This window comes from Triturus cristatus, chromosome 9, assembly GCF_964204655.1.
Source record: "Triturus cristatus chromosome 9, aTriCri1.1, whole genome shotgun sequence".
Lineage (NCBI taxonomy): Eukaryota > Metazoa > Chordata > Amphibia > Caudata > Salamandridae > Triturus > Triturus cristatus.
In genome coordinates, this window is record NC_140592.1 from 236247576 (window position 1) to 236266194 (window position 18619).

The 18619-nt window shown below is 41.6% G+C and overlaps 1 protein-coding gene across 1 annotated transcript in view; it reads left to right on the forward strand.

Annotated features, from left to right (window-relative positions):
- NUP210 (nucleoporin 210) overlaps nt 1–18619 on the forward strand; it is a 451814-nt gene that overhangs the window by 215041 nt on the left and 218154 nt on the right. The window contains exon 17 of the mRNA XM_085624815.1: nt 8127–8319. Coding sequence (XP_085480941.1) covers nt 8127–8319 — 193 coding nt within the window. The remainder of the gene's footprint in view (nt 1–8126; nt 8320–18619) is intronic.

The window sequence follows — 18619 nt, forward strand, 5'->3', positions numbered from 1 at the left end:
GAGCCGGACCAATGTCGACCGATGCCGGTTCCGGTGCCGACTGATACTCTTGTACCTCTGTTCTACTCTGGTGTTCCTTTCAGGCCAGATTGGCAACCAGAGGAGGGTGAGGAGGACTGCAAGCATTCTGGAGACCCTTTAACTGACCAGTTGGAGTATGATCCGGACTGAAGAGAGGAGTAGGAGGAAGCCAGTGGTCTGGATACCTCCCCAGACTCCCCCCTACCGTTGTCTCCCCCTACCGTGGCTACGGAGGAGGGAGCTTCTTACGCAGTGGTGTTGCGTAGGGTGGCCGAGGCTCTCGACCTCGAGCTACCTACGGTGGCAGTCAGGACTAGCCTCTGACAGAGGTGCTTAAACCGGCAGCGAGCTCTTCGGAGCCCCTGCTGCCATTTATTAAAACCTTAACTGACATCCTTTTGGTCACCTGGTCCTGGCCCAACACAGGGGCTCCTGTGGGTAGGATGATGGCCCGACGCCACCACCTGGCTCTGGGCGACCCCACTTTCCTCTCCCAACACCCCACCCTTGAGAGCTGCTTGGTCCAAACCTCAACGTCAAAAGGTGCATTCGCTACCACACCACCTGATAGGGAATCCAAAAAGCTGGACCATCTTGGGAAAAAGATGTTTTCTTCCTCCAGCTTGGGACTGCGGTCGGTAAACACAGCATGTCTGTTGGGCCGTTACACCCACTCTGTGTGGGATACGGTGGCGCAGGTGCTGCCCCAGTGCCCGGAGGAGGCCCGGGCCGTGCGCACCACTGCAGTCCCCGAGGGGAGAGACGCAACCATGTTTGTCATGTGATGTGGACTGGACTCTATCTCTACTCACTAGGCAGGACGATTTCAACGTTGGTAGCCCTTCGACGCTACACCTGGCTGAGGTCAACTGTGTTTTTCGGGGTTGTCCCAGCTACCCTAATGGACATGCCCTTTGATGGCCATTGCCTATTCAGCGACAAAGCAGACAGCGCGCTAGAGCGCTTCAAGGACTCTCTGGGGCCTATTCAGCGACCAAGCAGACAGCGCGCTAGAGCGCTTCAAGGACTCTCTGGCTACGACCGAGTCCTTGGGACTCTCCACCACCCGCCCTGCGCAGTCTGCTTTTCATCTCTTTCGGGGCTACGGAAGGGGTGCCCCACCACGTTCCACCTACACGCCTTTCCTCCTATACCACTTCTCCACTAAGATGGTACATGCCTGCAGATGGAACAAATGTGTGGCATGGTGCACAGAAAAGGCTGTGGATCCCCTTTCTGCCTCTCTTTCTGAGGTTCACTTGTTCCTCCTGTCTTTGGCCCAGCAGAGCTCTGCTGTGGGCACTCCAAAGGGCTACCTCTCAGCCATTTCAGCCTTTCTTAGGCTCCCTGATCAGCCTTCTCTTTTTAAGTCCTCTGTTGTAAATCGCTTTCTTAAGGGCATTACTCATCTTTTCCCTCCTGTCCCCTTCGGTTCCCTTCGTAATGCCTCAGTGCGACTTGAGCTTCATAACTGTCCTCTCAGATTTTTTACTTTAAAGACTCCCTTTCTGGTTGCCATCACCTCTGCTCGCAGGGTGAGTGAGCTCTAAGCTCTTTCTTCAAAACCTCCTTTTCTGGCTGGCTGGCTGTTTTCTGCCTGTTCACCCGGACAAGGTCGTCCTCTTTTCTTCCCAAGGTGGTTACTTCTTTCCACATTGGTCAGACCATCACTTTGCCCACCTTTTTTTCACTTCTGCATCCTTCTAAGGAGGAGGAGAGGCTCCACCGTCTGGAACCAAAACGTGCACTTTCATTTTATTTGGATCGCACCAAGCAATTTCAGGTGGATGACCAGCTCTTTGTCTGCTAAGTGGGCACCAAAAAAGGTCTGGCCATGCATAAACGTACCATCTCTAGGTGGGTTTTTTTGTGCAGAAAAGCTTGCTATTCTTTGGCAAAGAAGGAGCCTCTAGTGGGACTGCGCGCTCATTCCACCAGGGCGATGGCAGCTGCCACGTCTTTGGGACGAGGAGTCCCCCTCAATGACTTCTGTCAGGCAGCTACGTGGGCATCTCTGCACACGTTCACGAAACACTACGGCCTGGACAGCCAAGTTCAGAGGAACGACTTCTTTAGCCGTTCTATTCTCCAGGACTTTCAGTTGTGAACTTGGTTCTCAGACTCCCCTCTGGGGTTGGTATTGCAGGGTATCTATTCTAAAGATAAGGAATCTATAACCGTCTCTGTCAGATGAACAACTTACTCACCTTCGGAAACGATATATCTGTAAGAGACATAGATTAGTTATAGATTCCTTACCGCCCCACCCATCCTCCTCGATCTGCAAACTGACTTCTAGAGTTAAGGACTTCCTTTCAGTGCCCTAGTTCTGTGTACCAGTGGTCAGTGTCTTGCATCGCTCTGCGCTTCTGGCGTGGAATGTCATGTCATGTAAAAGAACTGACGTTAGCACGTGAGGGCAGCGTCTGAGTAGCTGCCACAATGTGATCCCAGCGACCACGACGCCAACAACGAACGCGGAGCCAACCGACGCCACCTTTTGACGCGCTGGGGTACTACTGACACAAAATTCTCTGGATCCAATCTGACGCCTGGGGGTAATTCTAAAGGTAAGGCATCTATAAATAATCTGTCTCTTACAGATATATCGTTCCCGAAGGTAAGTAACTTGTTCTTCTGGCCTCAGAGAGGGCTCTCACCTCCTAGGGTGTCAGAAACTAGTCTGTGGTGACAGGCTGGACAGGACCAGTCGGCCAGCACACTAGAGGACTAGTAGGGTTCAGGGGGTACCTCTAAAGTACTCTCTGGGTTCCTGTATTAGTAAATCAATCACTGGAATCAGTGTAGGTTTATTAATATGAGGGGTTTGATACCAAACACCATATGTTTCAGTGAAGCCATTATGTAGCTGACCTGTGCCCACTACACACCTAAAGATGGTTTCCGTGTTCGCTTGTAGTATCTAGTAATAGAGCTAGACATCAGAGGGCCATATCTGCTCATGCAGATATTTCCTCACATAAAATATAAATCACTGTGCCGTAGGGGTGACTTACTCCTATTAAATGCAGTGACTTTGGCATGACACAGGAGTGTGCCCTCATGTTTTCACTCAATGGTTTGCACCATGTCATGCAGCCTGCACTGGCTGTTGTTTGGAATTTGTGTGTGGGGCCCTTAGGGTGGCATAAAATATGCTGCAGACCTTAGGGACCCTCTTTAGTACCCATGCCCTAGGTGCCAGGGGTACCATTTACAAGGGACTCACAGAAGTGCTAAAGTCCTTGCCACTTGTTTTTACAGTTAGGCATCTCCATGTTTTAAGGAAAGAGCACTGGCACAGGGGTCTGGTAAGCAGGCCCCAGTGCGCTGTCAGTGTTGGAAAACCAGCATCTAGTAGCTAAAAAGGGTGCAAAAAGTGGGGGGGACAACTGCAACAAAAACCCAGTTTCCTACGGTTACTCAGACAAAGCTTCACTATGCAGAGCACTGTGGTTAGAAATGGGATGGTATTTCACACTTCCCTCATCTCTAGTTCCAACTTTGATGTAATGTGCTCGTCCTCCTCAACTTCTTAGAGGTGTGTGCTTTTAGCTGCTGTGACCACTAATCATGTCAGAACCATCTTATCAAAGGGAAGAAGGGAGACTTACTGCTGGGATCTCTCCATCAGTCCCTTTTGGGACAGATCAGTGTTTTCTTCCATGTACATGTGTTCAAACAGAAAGCTGCATTTCTGCCCTTAAAGCTTTTGTTCCACTTCTTGCTGTCCATTCCAGGATGGTGGGGTTCCACTCAAGACAACTGCACAGTCCTTTTTTTTTTACGTATGAAATCAATGGAAAACGTACACATAATTATTCAGGTTGAGCTGGCAGTGTGGCTCCTCCCACAAGTCAGTCCTTGTCAACTCCATCTTAAAGAGCATAGGACAGTTCCTAGTCCTTAGATGAATAGCTGCTTCTTTAAATGGAGCACCTCAGACATTCTAAATCTGCCTATCTCAAATGTCAGTTTTTCTAATAGAATTTGTAAACTTAGGATCGAGCCCTGTGCCATTTCCAGCAAAGCTTTTAAGCAAGTGCTATCAATGCCAAGCAACAAACTGACAAAGGCATGTTAGTCTTCCTGGCACAGTATTGCTGCTTTGGATTGGTTAAATATCATTCAAATCGTCCTGGAATAAGAAAATGCAGCTCCTGGCACACATTTTGCTCTTGTTAATGCTCGCCAGAGTTGCATTGTTTGGCCCAGAGAGAAGGTGGCTACCCAGGAAAAGTTTAAACAGAACCCTGGCAAGCTTAGAGTGCTGCATAAGTTAGGAAAAAAATCCTTTATATGGAGCTTATCTACAACCCCACCAACACTCTAAATCTGTCTGTTTTTGTAGTTGATTAGTTTTTTGAAGTTGAAAACAAAGCACCTGGCAGCCTGGGTACTGGTGTTTTGGCACAAATTCCTTCCGACAGATGCTTGTCATTTATCTGTGAGGTAAGATGTCCCATGTAGACTATAAATAAATAAATAAATAAAAAATAAATTGAAATGCTCTGTGTGCTGCCCCCTCCCCACAGACCAGTAAAAGAAAAAAAGTAATGAAATGAAAACATTGAACAGTGGGTGAGATTAAAGACCGTGCCAAAAGATGACACGTTTGCAAAAGTAGTGGAGCTTTGCACTTTTTACTTATTTCAATTTCTTTTTATTTTTGGTGTTCATAATTATCTTGCAGGATACAAACCCTTTTTAAAATGTATTGTTTTAAACCTGTACCCCTTTGGGGAAGAAAAGGGCTAGAGGCTGGTGAAGGTGGTGTGCAGGTGGGGACTTCTGTTGTTTTATGCCACAACATTAACTCTCCATTTCCTTTGGCTAGGAAAGAAGGGTATAAAAAAAACACTGCTGCAGTTGGGAGGCAGGGGAGGTGCAAAACTAAACTTCTAGCCTTTGTATAAGTGGCTGACAAAGTATTAAGAATAAAAATGGGGTCATCCTCTGTCTTTGGACAAGAAGGGGAGGAGGGGATATATATCGAATCCTTTCAGGTGTTTATACGAGGCTGGGTGGAAAGAGGTAAGGATAGCCACAGTTATGCATTATGGGGCTTTAGATTGGTAGAAGGCTGGATAATCCGAATCCTCCTGGCTGCGTGGCAAGACTGGGGACAATTGTTTACACTGCAGACTTGTGGCAATGTGTATTTGTAACACCCTCTTGTCCTGGCCTGTATGAAAGGGGGTTGAAAAATCTGTATTAGTTGTTTTATCCAAGCTCTGTCTACATTTGCCTAATTTAGGTTCGCTTCCCTCTCTGATATTATTTTGTCTTGTTTGGTTTTGTTCTTTTTGTACCCAATATTTTCAGTTCTCATATGTTTTTGACAAAATGGGTGAGTTTACCCACCTGACAGCAACATGATACAAAATTAATATATTTGGTGGTGTTTGTATTTTTTTTGTGGGGGGGGGGGGTTGGGGGTTTCAGGCTTACACATTCCATTAGTGTTGTTTTCCCTACATTGGTTGGTGAACATATAAATGTTTGCAATATAATACAAGGAAACCAGATCGCTGACTTTTGAAAGTTTCTGAGTGATTCCAGATAATTCCATTGTGAGACGACGGCCAACACTGGGAAAATTCAGACAATCGTAGCGCATCTTTTTTATTTTCCAAATTCTTCTAGATGTTACGAAATAGTAATGACCTTACATCAAACTGACACGTGTTGTGTCCACATTGCTGTTTGCTTGTAACTTAAATGGGGATGAAAGACAGCATACCAAACCTGTGAGCAGTACCAAATGAACAAGGTACTATGTGCCTGTCAAATTGAGTGTACTTTCATTCAATCATATTATTTTGGTGTTCCATTGCTAATCATGCCTGTGTGGACTCTCGTATTGCATTATAAAAATCAAATAACTTTTGGCTATTTTGGCAAATTTGCACCATTGTTACTGCAAGGTTTGATGCAAATGGAGGAAATGGATGCTGGCAAAGTTAATAATGAATGCAAAAATGGGTTTTCCTGTGAGCTGTTGTATCACCTATACTGCAGAGGTGCAGATGTTGTCTATTTGAAACATATATTTGTGGATAAGAACAGCTGTTCTTGTTAAACAGCCATCGTTTCACCTGCTGAATGAACTTACTATAAACATCCGCTAATTCTTCTGGATATTCAAATTTTAAGTTTAGAGAAAGGTTCAATAGCTCTTGCTCCCGCCCTTACCTTACTGCTGTGCTATTTTCGATTTTCTACTAGAGTGATCACTTTCAATACTCAAAAGCAATGTCCTCATACACCACATGTGAGAAAAAAGTAGCTAAAGGATAAGATGTAGTCATACGCCCTCCCCCTCTCCTCGTTGTTTGGAGTTAGATTTTGTGGAAATTATTATGGTTATGTCTTTTATTATGGCAAACTATATTTCAGCTCAACCTCTTTTATACACCATTTAGTTGGCTAAGATTTATAGAATTTTAACAGTTTTCTTTTCTTTTAATCCTCAAATTTTAAAAGGTTCGGGCTAATTATGATCTAGCACCTTATTACAACTAATGAGATTTATTATAATTAATTTTCAAATGTATACTTTTACTATATACTTGTATTCATAATCCTTTTTCTTATGCTACATTTTTGTATTTTGAAGCGATTTTAATGATTTTATCAATGATTTTGCACATTTTGTATTTTTTTGTATTTAAAGAAAAGTCTTTCCGGAATCTTACAATTGACACCTTAAATACCAAATGGGTACAAGTGTTTAATATAAAATAGCAAGAGTATTAAATAACAACTGTTAAGTTATGTATAGTTCATCATGAATAATAGATGTTTACTTATCAAGTATTCGTAACGCCTACACTTAATATCATTTCATTGTTGCTTGCCCAGCTGTTGTCAATATGTGACACTTGTAATGCCCCACACCAAATCAGATTTTCGAACGTGTGCAATTCTTGAAAAGGATTGCTAAGGGAACCATAAAGGGGTGTGTCACTTAAATAGGTGAATACATCTTTTGTGTAGGAAAGACTTAGAAGGTGGGGCAGTGGGTAGTGAAACGAGAACCAGATATGGTATTTTAAGCAGTGCTCTGTGAGTGGTGTTTGTGGGAGGGGTGTAAACATCCCATGAAATTAATGTTACCCATTATTTGGGACAGTCCCTGTTCATTTTTTAAATTATTGGAGGAATTGGCACATTTAAATTAAAACATATACTTCTATACCATAAGTATAATACATTCGTGATGAACGTGTGCTGTCAGTGTAATTTAAGAGTAGATGTAGGAAACCAAATCCAAAATAGGAAAGGTTGTAAGGGCTATTTGAGACCATGATCAAGGGTAAAATGAGCAAGAAACAATTGACTTTCTGCTAATTGACAAACCGCTAAATAGTGCAGTGCAGTTTTTTTTCTGGGGGTATGTCTTCCTTGTTTGTGTCTAAAATCAGGTAGACATTTGACAAATCAGCTCTGAAAAAAATGAATGATAAAAAGTTTTATGTTTTGGGTATTTCTTTGCTTAATTAAAGTTCACTAGACCAGTGGATCCTAAACTTTAGATATTTGTGGATCCCCCACTTAATCATTAATGGATCCCAGGAACTGCCAGTGAATCATTACTGGAGTCCAGGACCCCCACTGAGTTATTACTGGAAGCCGAGGAACCCAGGCCTAAATATTTTCAATTATTAGAACTGCAAAACAATACACAAACAAATACAAAAACAAGCATTCATCAAACAAGTGCACAAATGATGAAATACTTTATTTCACAAGTTAAAGAAAAAAATCAAAATTTTAATGGGGATTTTCTGAATTCACTTGAGGTCACTGATCAGCCATACTATATTATGTTTGATGCACTTGCACTGCTCCCTTGAATCAATACGAGGATGCTAACTTAATTTTTAGCCTCCAATTTCAAATTCCTTCACATTTACAGAACATCCTAACATTTCAATTTTGCTTCTTTATTTATTTTTAATCTGTTAATATTATTTAACTTTCTAAGCAGTCATAGCCTACCTGAGTAGGCTTTGTGGATCCCCAGGGTGCCCAAGAACCACTGCATTAGACAGTTGCTGAAATGTAATTGCATATTTTCTCCCGTAATTGTTTTTTCTCAGGTACCAGTTTCCAACTACCGGAACCCTGTACTGGATTTAACTGCTTTTGATCAGCAAGGACGCCAGTTTGATAACTTCAGCTCACTTGAGATCGTCTGGGAGTCTACGAAAGTCTCATTGGCTAGCATTGAGAAAACTATGCCAATGCAGTTAACAATGAAAAATGATGAAAGCGGACAAAAGAAACAGCATGGTAATGTATACATTTACTAAAATATTTTTAAAGCCTATTTGGAAGGAAGTTAATGTAATTTTACAATTTTCATTTAATATGTGGAAAGAGCTACTCTCTAAGCAAAACAGCACCAGTGATGTAATGAATTGTGAATGAACTTAGCACATTTTCATAGGCAATGCATTATGATCTCCAAGTAGTGGAATCAGAGAGCAAAGGAGATGTAACCGATAGACGTAGGTTACTTAAACATTATATTTGCACACAATAACCATAGCAACACATGGTTATTTCTTCCTGAACTGAGAAATAGATCACTTGACCAAGCATGGAAAGATGAGGTGCTCCTCTGTACTCTTGACTATTCAAAATTGAACTGTACTCCTACGGACATTGTGCATTTAAAATTAATAGAATTTTATTAAGGAACAAGGAAAGTGGCATCTGCATTTATAGGATACTTTTTTGTTCCCCGTTTTGGGTTTTTTCTTCTGTTTGAAGAATTTCTAAGGTGTAACTTCAGTAATTATAACAAGTAAACCTATATGCATCAGTAAAACAAGTTTAGAATTGAACTCCGGAAACAGTACCTGTTCAGTCACTCCCTAAATTTGTATCTGAATCCGGGACTATAAGCTGATTCCATATCTCTGGTACACCACATGGAAGAAAGCAATCTAGTTGACTAAGTGTTGTCACCTCAACATCACTTCAATTTCTTGATACTAGTACTTTGTCCTACTCCAGCAGTACACAGTGTACTTAATCCCAGACACCATCAAGCCCACAGCAAAGCATCCAAGTTACAGTTGCTAAAATGTGACAACCAATAGCAAATATACAACATTTCATCCATCTAAATATATCCTTTCACAGCAAGTTATCTTAATTAAACCACATGGATTGCTATAAAATCACATTTCTTGCTGTCAATGTCCCTTAACAGAACATCCTCCTCAGGCCAAGGACAAACGTGTACCCCTAGAAAGCAAAATTGACCACCTTTGGTACACTCATTCTTGCACATATTACCTTCAAATCCCTGAAAATATTGAGTGCAATGTAGCCAACCACAGTCGAGGAATGAGTTGTATGTAAACTATACATTAGACTAGCAGCCTGTCTCAATCAGAACACAAGAGCAACAAACCACCTGTCTGGACAGTGAGGATACCAAAACTGAGAAGGTTGCAAACACTGAAAACAGTAAAAGATCATGTAAATAGTCGAAAAGTGTCTAACTAGTGACTATATCAGGGTATATCAATTCTATCATTTTAGGATGTAACAAAAAATGTAATTGCCCAGACCCTGGTTGCTTTCATGCAGCAGGTATAAATTATATACAAGTTGAAGACATGTAATTATTTTTTTCAATTAAAGAAGATTATGTAACAAAAATGTGCTTTTCATATCTATGACCTCTTTGATGCCCTTTTGAGTATACAGCATCTGAACCATGTTGTCCATTGCATTCATGTAGGAATATTTGTCTAAAAACACTGAACATTAGTGTGTAAAATAAATTAACATACTAGGGAAAAACGAAGTTGAAGACTGAAGTAAGCGTGATGAAGAAAGTTTAAACTTCTTACAGCACACCTTCCAGAACAGATTAGCTAGAAGTGTGCTGCATTGTTTGGATTCTCTTCTAAATGTAATACTGATTGTCTTTGGAGCCTTAGATATAGGTGGCTTTTGTTGCAAATTGTGAATATACTGTATGTACCAGAAGCCCCCGGCTGTGTAATTTGCATGTTTCAACACAAAGAATGTATTTGTAGCTCAAACAGATCAAGCCTTCTTAAAATGATAAGTAACATGAGGTGGAGCACAGTGACCGGCACTTTACAAAGGTTAATTGGTCACCATCCTGTTTTTGGTTGTAGCATTAAGATATTTGAATGGGACTAATGAATATTAAAGCCCCCATTTGCAGAGATGAGCTGTATTAAAATTTAACAAAATGAGGACTACCAAATCTGTGCCATGCTTCTCTACTAGCCGTAACAATGGAAGCAGGGTAGGTCTACTTTCAACACATTGTTTGTTCTTTACCCTGAATGTCATTCAGTACTAAATTTATATGTTAAAGTTGTCTGGGAGGAAATTCTAGGACGTTAGGAAGATGCCCCCTTATGTAAAGTAGAAATAGCAAGGGTCACTGAGATGTAAAAGACTAGTCTCACATGGAGGGTCGAGGACACTATAGTAAAATGAGGCAGGCCCATCTGCTCTTGATCTATGAAGGCAGCAACCTATCAAGTTCTTTTTTTCCCTCATCCTGAGAAGTGCAGGGTGCCAGCCTGTCTAGGGTCTGAGCCATGACAGAACTACTGCTTGCTGACTGGTGCTTGTCTGGTTTTGGGAACCTTCTGGATCTTCATTAGGGCCAGGGGCATGAATCCCTGCTCAAAATATACGCGTCCTTTAGCATAGCAGGAGTTGGTGGAATCTGGGCCTTTTAAAATGATTGTATTGAATCTGTTCATGTTGCCAGATTGTATTTGTTCAGCAGTAGGCTGCTACAAAATGTGTATGGATACTGCTTATCTGACCTATTACAGTTGTTGCCCTTTTATTATTCTTTAACTCATTCAAGACCAAGGCACTCAAACTGAGCATCCCACTGCGTTTTTGGCCAGGCTGGTGACGTGTAGCTGCCTATATATCTGTGCCCCTATAATAATTATAATTTGCATGTCTATCTTTTACATACCCTCACCCATGGTAACATCAAGTGCTTTGTCCCGTAACACAATAACTATACCTCTGTTGTCTTCACTCATGACATGAAAACACTTCCCTAAGAGTCTTAAATCAAAAACACCACCCTTCCAACCACACATCTTCCACGGCGTAGTTCACAACGTATATGAGTAAGCCCTTCCAAGCCCGACAGGAGGGTAGTAAGCACTATTTAAATGCTACAATACAATTGGGCATAGGCACTCAACTACAGCATTAAACAATCCCAACATATTTAATGTAATTCAAAAGGCGATAGTAAAGATTCCCTTGTTATCACTAAATACGTTGCTTAATTATTTGTGCAAATTCATGTCGCACCATGTTCAAAATTAAACTATTAATTGGGGTGGCTGGTAATCCACCACAAGTAAGTCACTAACATGTTAGATCCAGTCAAAGGTTTCAGTCATTTTAACCTGAGCTGAACACCTGGTAGCTATGGCAAAGAGCAGATAGGTTCAACTGTGGAAAGCATTTATCAGTACTAAAACGGTTAGTCAAAACTTCAACACAATATCAGGGGTGTGGGATTCCTATTGTCCTACACCCAGGACATACTGTTTGGGGTCAAGGGTAACAAGTTATCACATTTACTTTGTCCAAATGACAAACATGATCAACTCTCTGAACTATAAACCCTTTGGCTGCCAGTTTACCCTACCGATCTTTGACAAGATTGTCTACATATATAAATAACAATCTTGATTTAGTGTCAAACAGTTTAAACGTGTTTTTACAATTTATTAAACGCCAGCACTGTAAGTAAATGTAGCAATATCAGCATGCATTACTGACTGTGGCTATAGTTCAAAACGTTGTACACATTTGCAGTGTTTAACAATAGGAGGCTACTTACAATGCTCACTGAATTCCCCCTGGTTATATGCTGATTTGTGATTTTGTGTTTTTGCTTTAAAATAAAAAGTATACAATTGCCACTTTTAAAAAGTGTTTTGTTAAACTGCTGCACAAGTTTGAGGCATGTGTTAATAAATGTGTTTAATCATGTCAATATGGAGGATCTGTGTAAAGCCATAATGTGCAAAATAAAAGTGTCAGCAACCCAATTCTTGAAGAAAACCACACAAAAGGGCACCCACAGATATGTGTCCTTGCATTGGTGCAGATTTAAGACTTTCTTGCATTCGCAAAAGTTTACCGAAGTATAGCTGGCAACGACTTCGAGCTAACTTTCGTGAATTCCATTTTAGAATGAGAAAATGTACATGGTGACAGGTTTCCATTCTGGCAGGTTGACTTAACATTTTCATCCTTCTGGAGTCGATTAAATGCATAACATTGAGGTGGGTAGCAAGAAACATCTGTTTCAGTGCCGAGACCCTCGAGTGAGCATGCAGTTTACAAATATGCATGTGTAGTTTATATTTGCTCCTGCATAAACCTGCTAAACTATTGGAATTTCACCTTTTATTTTATTCTACACCCTTTTGTCTGCCTACCTCGCCCTTGTCAGGAGTAAACTTCCAATCTTTTCGAGTGGGGAGTAAAGATTAGTGAGGAGTTGGTAAATACCCTTCAACATGAAAATTAGTTGGTATTTAAAGACTCGCAGGGCGTCCCAACCCTGGATCGACTGCTTTTAACCTACTTCAGTCCTGTTGCGTAGACTTGCAGAAAAATGGGAATATCAGAGCCTATCTAGTATCCAAGGCCTCATAGAATATGAGTACAATTAGAGAGGCTATTATCAGAGCCTTCATGTAATGAGAACACTGCCTTAATTGTTCATTTTGCTGCATGCCACCAAATGGGACAGTTGTATTTCTTTACAGGACAAGTGGATTTTCGTAGCATCGTGTCCCTTGGGCAAATAGATTTTGTTAAAAAAAAATCCATACCCCTGCAATAAAAATCCCACTTCACAGTTTATGAAAATAGATGACTATTTAATGAACAAGATGACACCGAAATGACTCAATCTAGGAGATGGAGCAGGTGAAATGATTTTTTTTTTTTAGATTTAAGTAGAAAAAGCACAAAACACCAATGGTAGTCCATGGTCGCAGTACACCAGTATGTAGGTGCACACTGAGGCCATCCACGAAGCAGCCCAGGTCAGATACAACAAGTAGGGCAATTTGATAAAGTTCTTTAGTCCCAATCTGAGAAGTGACGTTGTTGTTTTTCAGAGAAACACTTTTTCACATTGGTCAATCCTCAAAATTCAATTCGACTTAGTAGAACTGGCAGTCACATACTTTTTGCAGTCGGTACCCTTGAAGCTCTGGAGCAAAGGTTTCGAAATAGATACAAACTTTTTTTGATGCCCAAACAACTACAGCAGGACTCTTCCAAAACCCCCAGAACGTCTGGAGAGGGGGGAGCACTTATGGACTCATGGAGCTTCGGGCAAAGGGAAATAGAAAAGTCCAGTCCAGGTTCAGTTGGCTGCGGTGAACTGAAATTCTTCACATAAATGTGCTCCTTAGCTTTTTTTTTTAATGTTCCTGGAACCACCCAGGGCATCAGCCTTATGATCCTCGGAGATCTTAGATTTGAAGTCGAAGGGAGACAAATCTCTTCATGTCCTTCTCACCAATCCTAAATGACCAAGGCAGTCTGCTTGGTATCCTTTAAAACAATCCAGCAGTTTTCTGAGGAAGGCTGGGTGAGCGTCCATCTGTGTAGGGCTACCCACCCTGTGTGTTGGGGCACCTTAAGACACCCCTTGTTCCTCTGTGAGCAAAGCATTAAGGGTTCTCAGGCCTGAACCTTCATATTTTTGCTGTAGTTCCTGTTTGCTTTATTGCTAACAGGCCTAAATCGAACTTTGGCAGTGCAAATCTAAGCTGTTAAAAGTCTTAGGCCAAACTAAACTTGGGCTCTGAGACTGGATGTGTTAGTGGTGAGTATACTGTGGTAATCCCATTGTCCTACCACATCTAGCACTAAAATTCAGTTTGGAACAGACACTTTATCCAAAACAAACCAAGGGATAGAGGTCTGGTAGGACAAAAGGAGGCTCCTTCTGCAAAATCTTTACATGTGTTTCATATGGATCTGTCAGTCAGGATTTGACTCTGTGGTGTCAAAGAATGGCACCGCCCATGCCCACCATATTCTATTAATCTTAGAGGAGTCCTCTCAGCCCATTTATGTAATTGTGTGCTTCTGGGAGAAGTTTTACACCTCCTCCTGAGCTGTGCACAGGCTGGGAGTTGGCAGAGGTCAATGCTAATTAGCTCTCTGACAGTTCAGTTAGGTAAAGGGCAACTTTAAAAACTTTATTTTCGTTAATATTAACAGTTAGTCTTCACAATTCAATTGGTTTTTTAATAACCAATAAAAAATAGTGGTGTAATTCTTTTTCTAGTTGATCCTGTTTCAGAGATATAGTATTCCAGTTTTAATCTGCGCTCTGGTTTCCTACATAGGCCTGCTACGCCTGCCACAGTGAAAATAGCGTTCAGGGCTTTGCCATTGTAGGGACATGGTAACATTAATTTTCTACAAGTCCTACTTTTAAATACCATTCATGCACCTTGTCTGCTACAAGCCCTACTTAGGGGTGACTTACTAATATTTAAAAGAAAGCTTTTTATCTGTCAGAAAGGGTTATTTTAACAGGTTCCACTGCAGGTCTTACTCTGCAGCAGTAACACTAACATCCCACAGAGGGCCACTCTAGAAGTGATTGAGAAGGCATTGAGTACTGCGTCCTGGGGATCAGCCACCCCACCCCACCCTCCTTTATTATGGAATGTGCCACACTAGCCCTAACTGAAAACTTTTTTCGAGTTCAAGGGGCAACTATACCATCAGACGCAAGGTACTTCCATGGGAAGTACCTTCGCTCCTAGTGTGGCCTGCCTCTACATGGCAGCCTTTGAAGGTACACATCTTCCATGACACCAACCCGTTTCTTGACAACATTCGTCTGTGGAAACGCTTCATTGACGACATCTTGATTTTTGGGACAGGAGACCGTGACAGTTATGGCAAATTCTTTGGTTGGATTAATAATCTTAATCCCTACCTCAACTTCACCATCACAGCATCCCCCATTGAGATAGCCTTCTTGGATTTAACTATCAAGATCGCACAGGGCAGTTTCTCTACTACCATGTACAGGAAAGCCACTGATCGCAATAGCCTGCTACAACTTCACAAGTCATCATCCGAAATCTCTCAAAGAAAACTTGCCATTCGGACAATTTCTGAGAGTTAGGAGGAATTGTAGCACCCTGGAGGAATATAAGAGCGAATCGACTATCCTTGCCCAAAATCTGACAGAGAGACAATACCCACAGAGGAGTATTACCCTCTCGAAGAAACGAGCACGCAACAACCATAGAGAAGGACTTTTGGAACATAAAGTAAAAAGCAGTTCCGATGTTCTCACTTGCGTGACCACCTTCACACCAGCTTCCAACCTGTTGAGTAAGGTTTTGGTTAAACACTTGGATATCCTTAACACAGGGACAATGCATTTTGAACCACCCCGATTCGCATTTAAACGCTCCAGAAACATCAAGGACATGCTCGTGCGTACTAGACCCAAACCTAAAGAAAAAGATCGACAAGGCACATTATGGCAATTACCGGCAGTCAGTGGTCACTACCCATGTGGAAGTTGTAGTGTATGTGCATTCACATCTATACACAAAACCATAACACTTAACGCAACTTTTACATGGGAATTAAGAACACATCCCAACTGCAACACTTCCAACTGCGTTTACCTTTTAATATGTCCTTGTAATCTCTTTTATGTGGGGATGACGACTCGCCCAGTCAAACTACGAATCTCTGAACACCGCAGCAATTTTCGCTGCCATAAGAAAAACACTAAAATATGTGTTCATTTCCTTGAAAACAACCATTCACCTGACTCTGTTAAATGGCTCATTCTAGAAACCAAACCCAACATAACAAAACAGAGTCTTTTTTCAAAAGAACAGCGTTGGATTCACCGCCTGTCTCCAGATACCAACGGCCTCAATGATGAAATTCCTTGGGGGTCAATTAAGATCTAACCTGACTGACTTTACCCTCCATTAAAATCAGCCTTTTTCACTACTCTTTGGCTGACATTTCCCGCTGCTACGCCACTGTATTTATTTATTTATTGATTTACTTGGCGACTATTCTCTACATTCTCGCTGTGTTGTGTTTCACTATATTTTTTGATTTTACCTCGCATCAAAACAAACTGCTGTTGACTAATCTTTACAGTATGAATATTATCTGCATGTCATTAGAGACTGACCTTTCTCTCTTTTTACTGCGATGTAACTTTACACATATACAACCACTTCCTACCATAAGACTGTCTCGAGCCTTTTCACTGTCAAATAGAATGTCTAAACAACATTATAATACTCTTTGTACCCCTTAACTCGGCCTTTTGGTTTTCAACCTCTGATATCAGAATAGAGTATTACACTGCCTCTCTCACATTACATTTCACGACCTATATCTATCCTCACTCCATTCAAATATGGCCGCCACCTTAACTGGCTTTGACAACTGACACACTATGAGCCGTCTATCTCTCTATCACATGACCGATATCACTAGCATAAGTCCTTCGCTACTTTCTATCATGCTACCTCCCGGACTCGGTGGAACGGGTAGGTCACAAGGAGTAGCGCGAGTTAACAAAATGTAAGTAGCCTGTACTTTAAACCTGTTTTCTATTGTAGGATTCACATAGGGGCTGCCACGATCACATGCGCACTTATTTGTAAACCGTTACTAGCACCGTTTCCATTCAGCGACCTTTCCTTGGTCCATTAGCGTTCTAAATAGAACCGCGCTTCTTCATGCGTTTATTCGTGAGCAGGGTCCCACTAGAACCGTGTTGAGTCCCTCACCTATACTTTTTCACTTTGTGTTGCCAGCGAGTGCCATTTCAATATGAAGGGTAGAGACCACAACACACCAATTAATTGACATATCTTTGGTAGTTACCAGCTACGGAGTCACGGAGCAGCACCGTATCAGTCTTGCTACAGCTCTAACAATTGCTAATATACATCGTGATGATTCTGTTGATTTAGCGATTTTGATATATAATATACCCGCTTATCAACAACGATACTCCCTTTGTTGTATACCTTACCTAAATCGAACTCCTACCCCTGCGACTCTATTGGAGTTTTCATAGTAGTAACATTTAAGTTTCCAAGACACTACCTACTGGTCACCGCCACATCACTTCTTGTATACAAAGGACATGTTTCATTGTAGACTCAACCGGTTATATACATATTCTCCTATTAAGCACCACACTTACTTTAGGGTTGTCGACATGGCACGGCACCAATGTAATAACGTTTACCATGTGTATTATCAACACCTGATCCTTTAGGTTTACTTTTCCATCCACTTAAGACAGGTAGGGACCCCCGTTTCAAAATGAGCAGTACCCTACAATACATGATTCACTTTTTACTAGGGATTATGTGTTTCTTTCACTGCTTCTGCTCTGTTTACATGTTTTGTCACCTAATTTACCAAGTGCATTACCATTTTCGGTACAGTCCTACTTACAGAGGAACTCTAACTCATGTACAATCCACCGAGTACTGTTGATATCTGGAAAATTACTGAATAGGGTGAGTTATACCTATGTATTCTCTGCTGCTTTTAATTTAAATTGGATGTCCACACTGTTGAGTATTCACATCAGCTCACCGTGGGATTTCACCATCACAATTTTTATAATTTTTAACATGCCAATTGGTATATTATCAATCACCATCGTTGAGACGAAATGAGAGTTGAGAATGACATTGAAGGCATGGTTTCCAGCTGTTCTATACGATGCATACCTGCGTGTTATATTTCTATAACCTCCCCTTCTTCCTTTACAGGTAGCTCCTGATCACAACAGGTACTATACTCAAGCAACACTTGACTCACTACACACCTTAATACCAGTAGTTTTTAGATGTAGATAGTTCCTTTTTCAGATTTCTGGTCCTGACGAATCGCGAGTACATCAACTCAATGCGAGAAACATGTTGACCGTTACACATTTTTGAACAGAGGACACTCTAACACGAGGCATTATACTCGGACTAGTGCCATGTTCACACATTTTTAACTAGGGTAGCAGGCCCCCAGAATAAAATTAATTCCTATCAGGCACTCCTAACCCTATTTTAAATCACCATCACACATCTACACTATCCGGGCCCCACACCCGCACTTCACCATACGGCAGTTGGAAAGAAGATCTCCGACAAAGCGCCCCTTTTTAAGGGAGCCTGTTGGGCATTGCACCGCCGACCCGACGAGGAGCAGCCCATATGATGAAGCATGACACCCGCTAAGGTGTGTGAGGGCACCACAATCCAACAAATGGATTTCCAATTATAGACACCATGTGGATTTAGTTGGATCCAACCTTCTCTTTAACTCTCCTAAAAACTTTATTCCAGAGGAGCATTAATCCTATTTCCTAACCCTTACTCAGCAGCAGTCAGATTATAATAATAGGCCAGATGCCATGTGTTGCTTTGTCAAACTAGTGGATAGCACAGTAAGTGCTGCTGTCCACAGGTGACATTTTAATTTTCCATACCGTAGGTGTATTTTC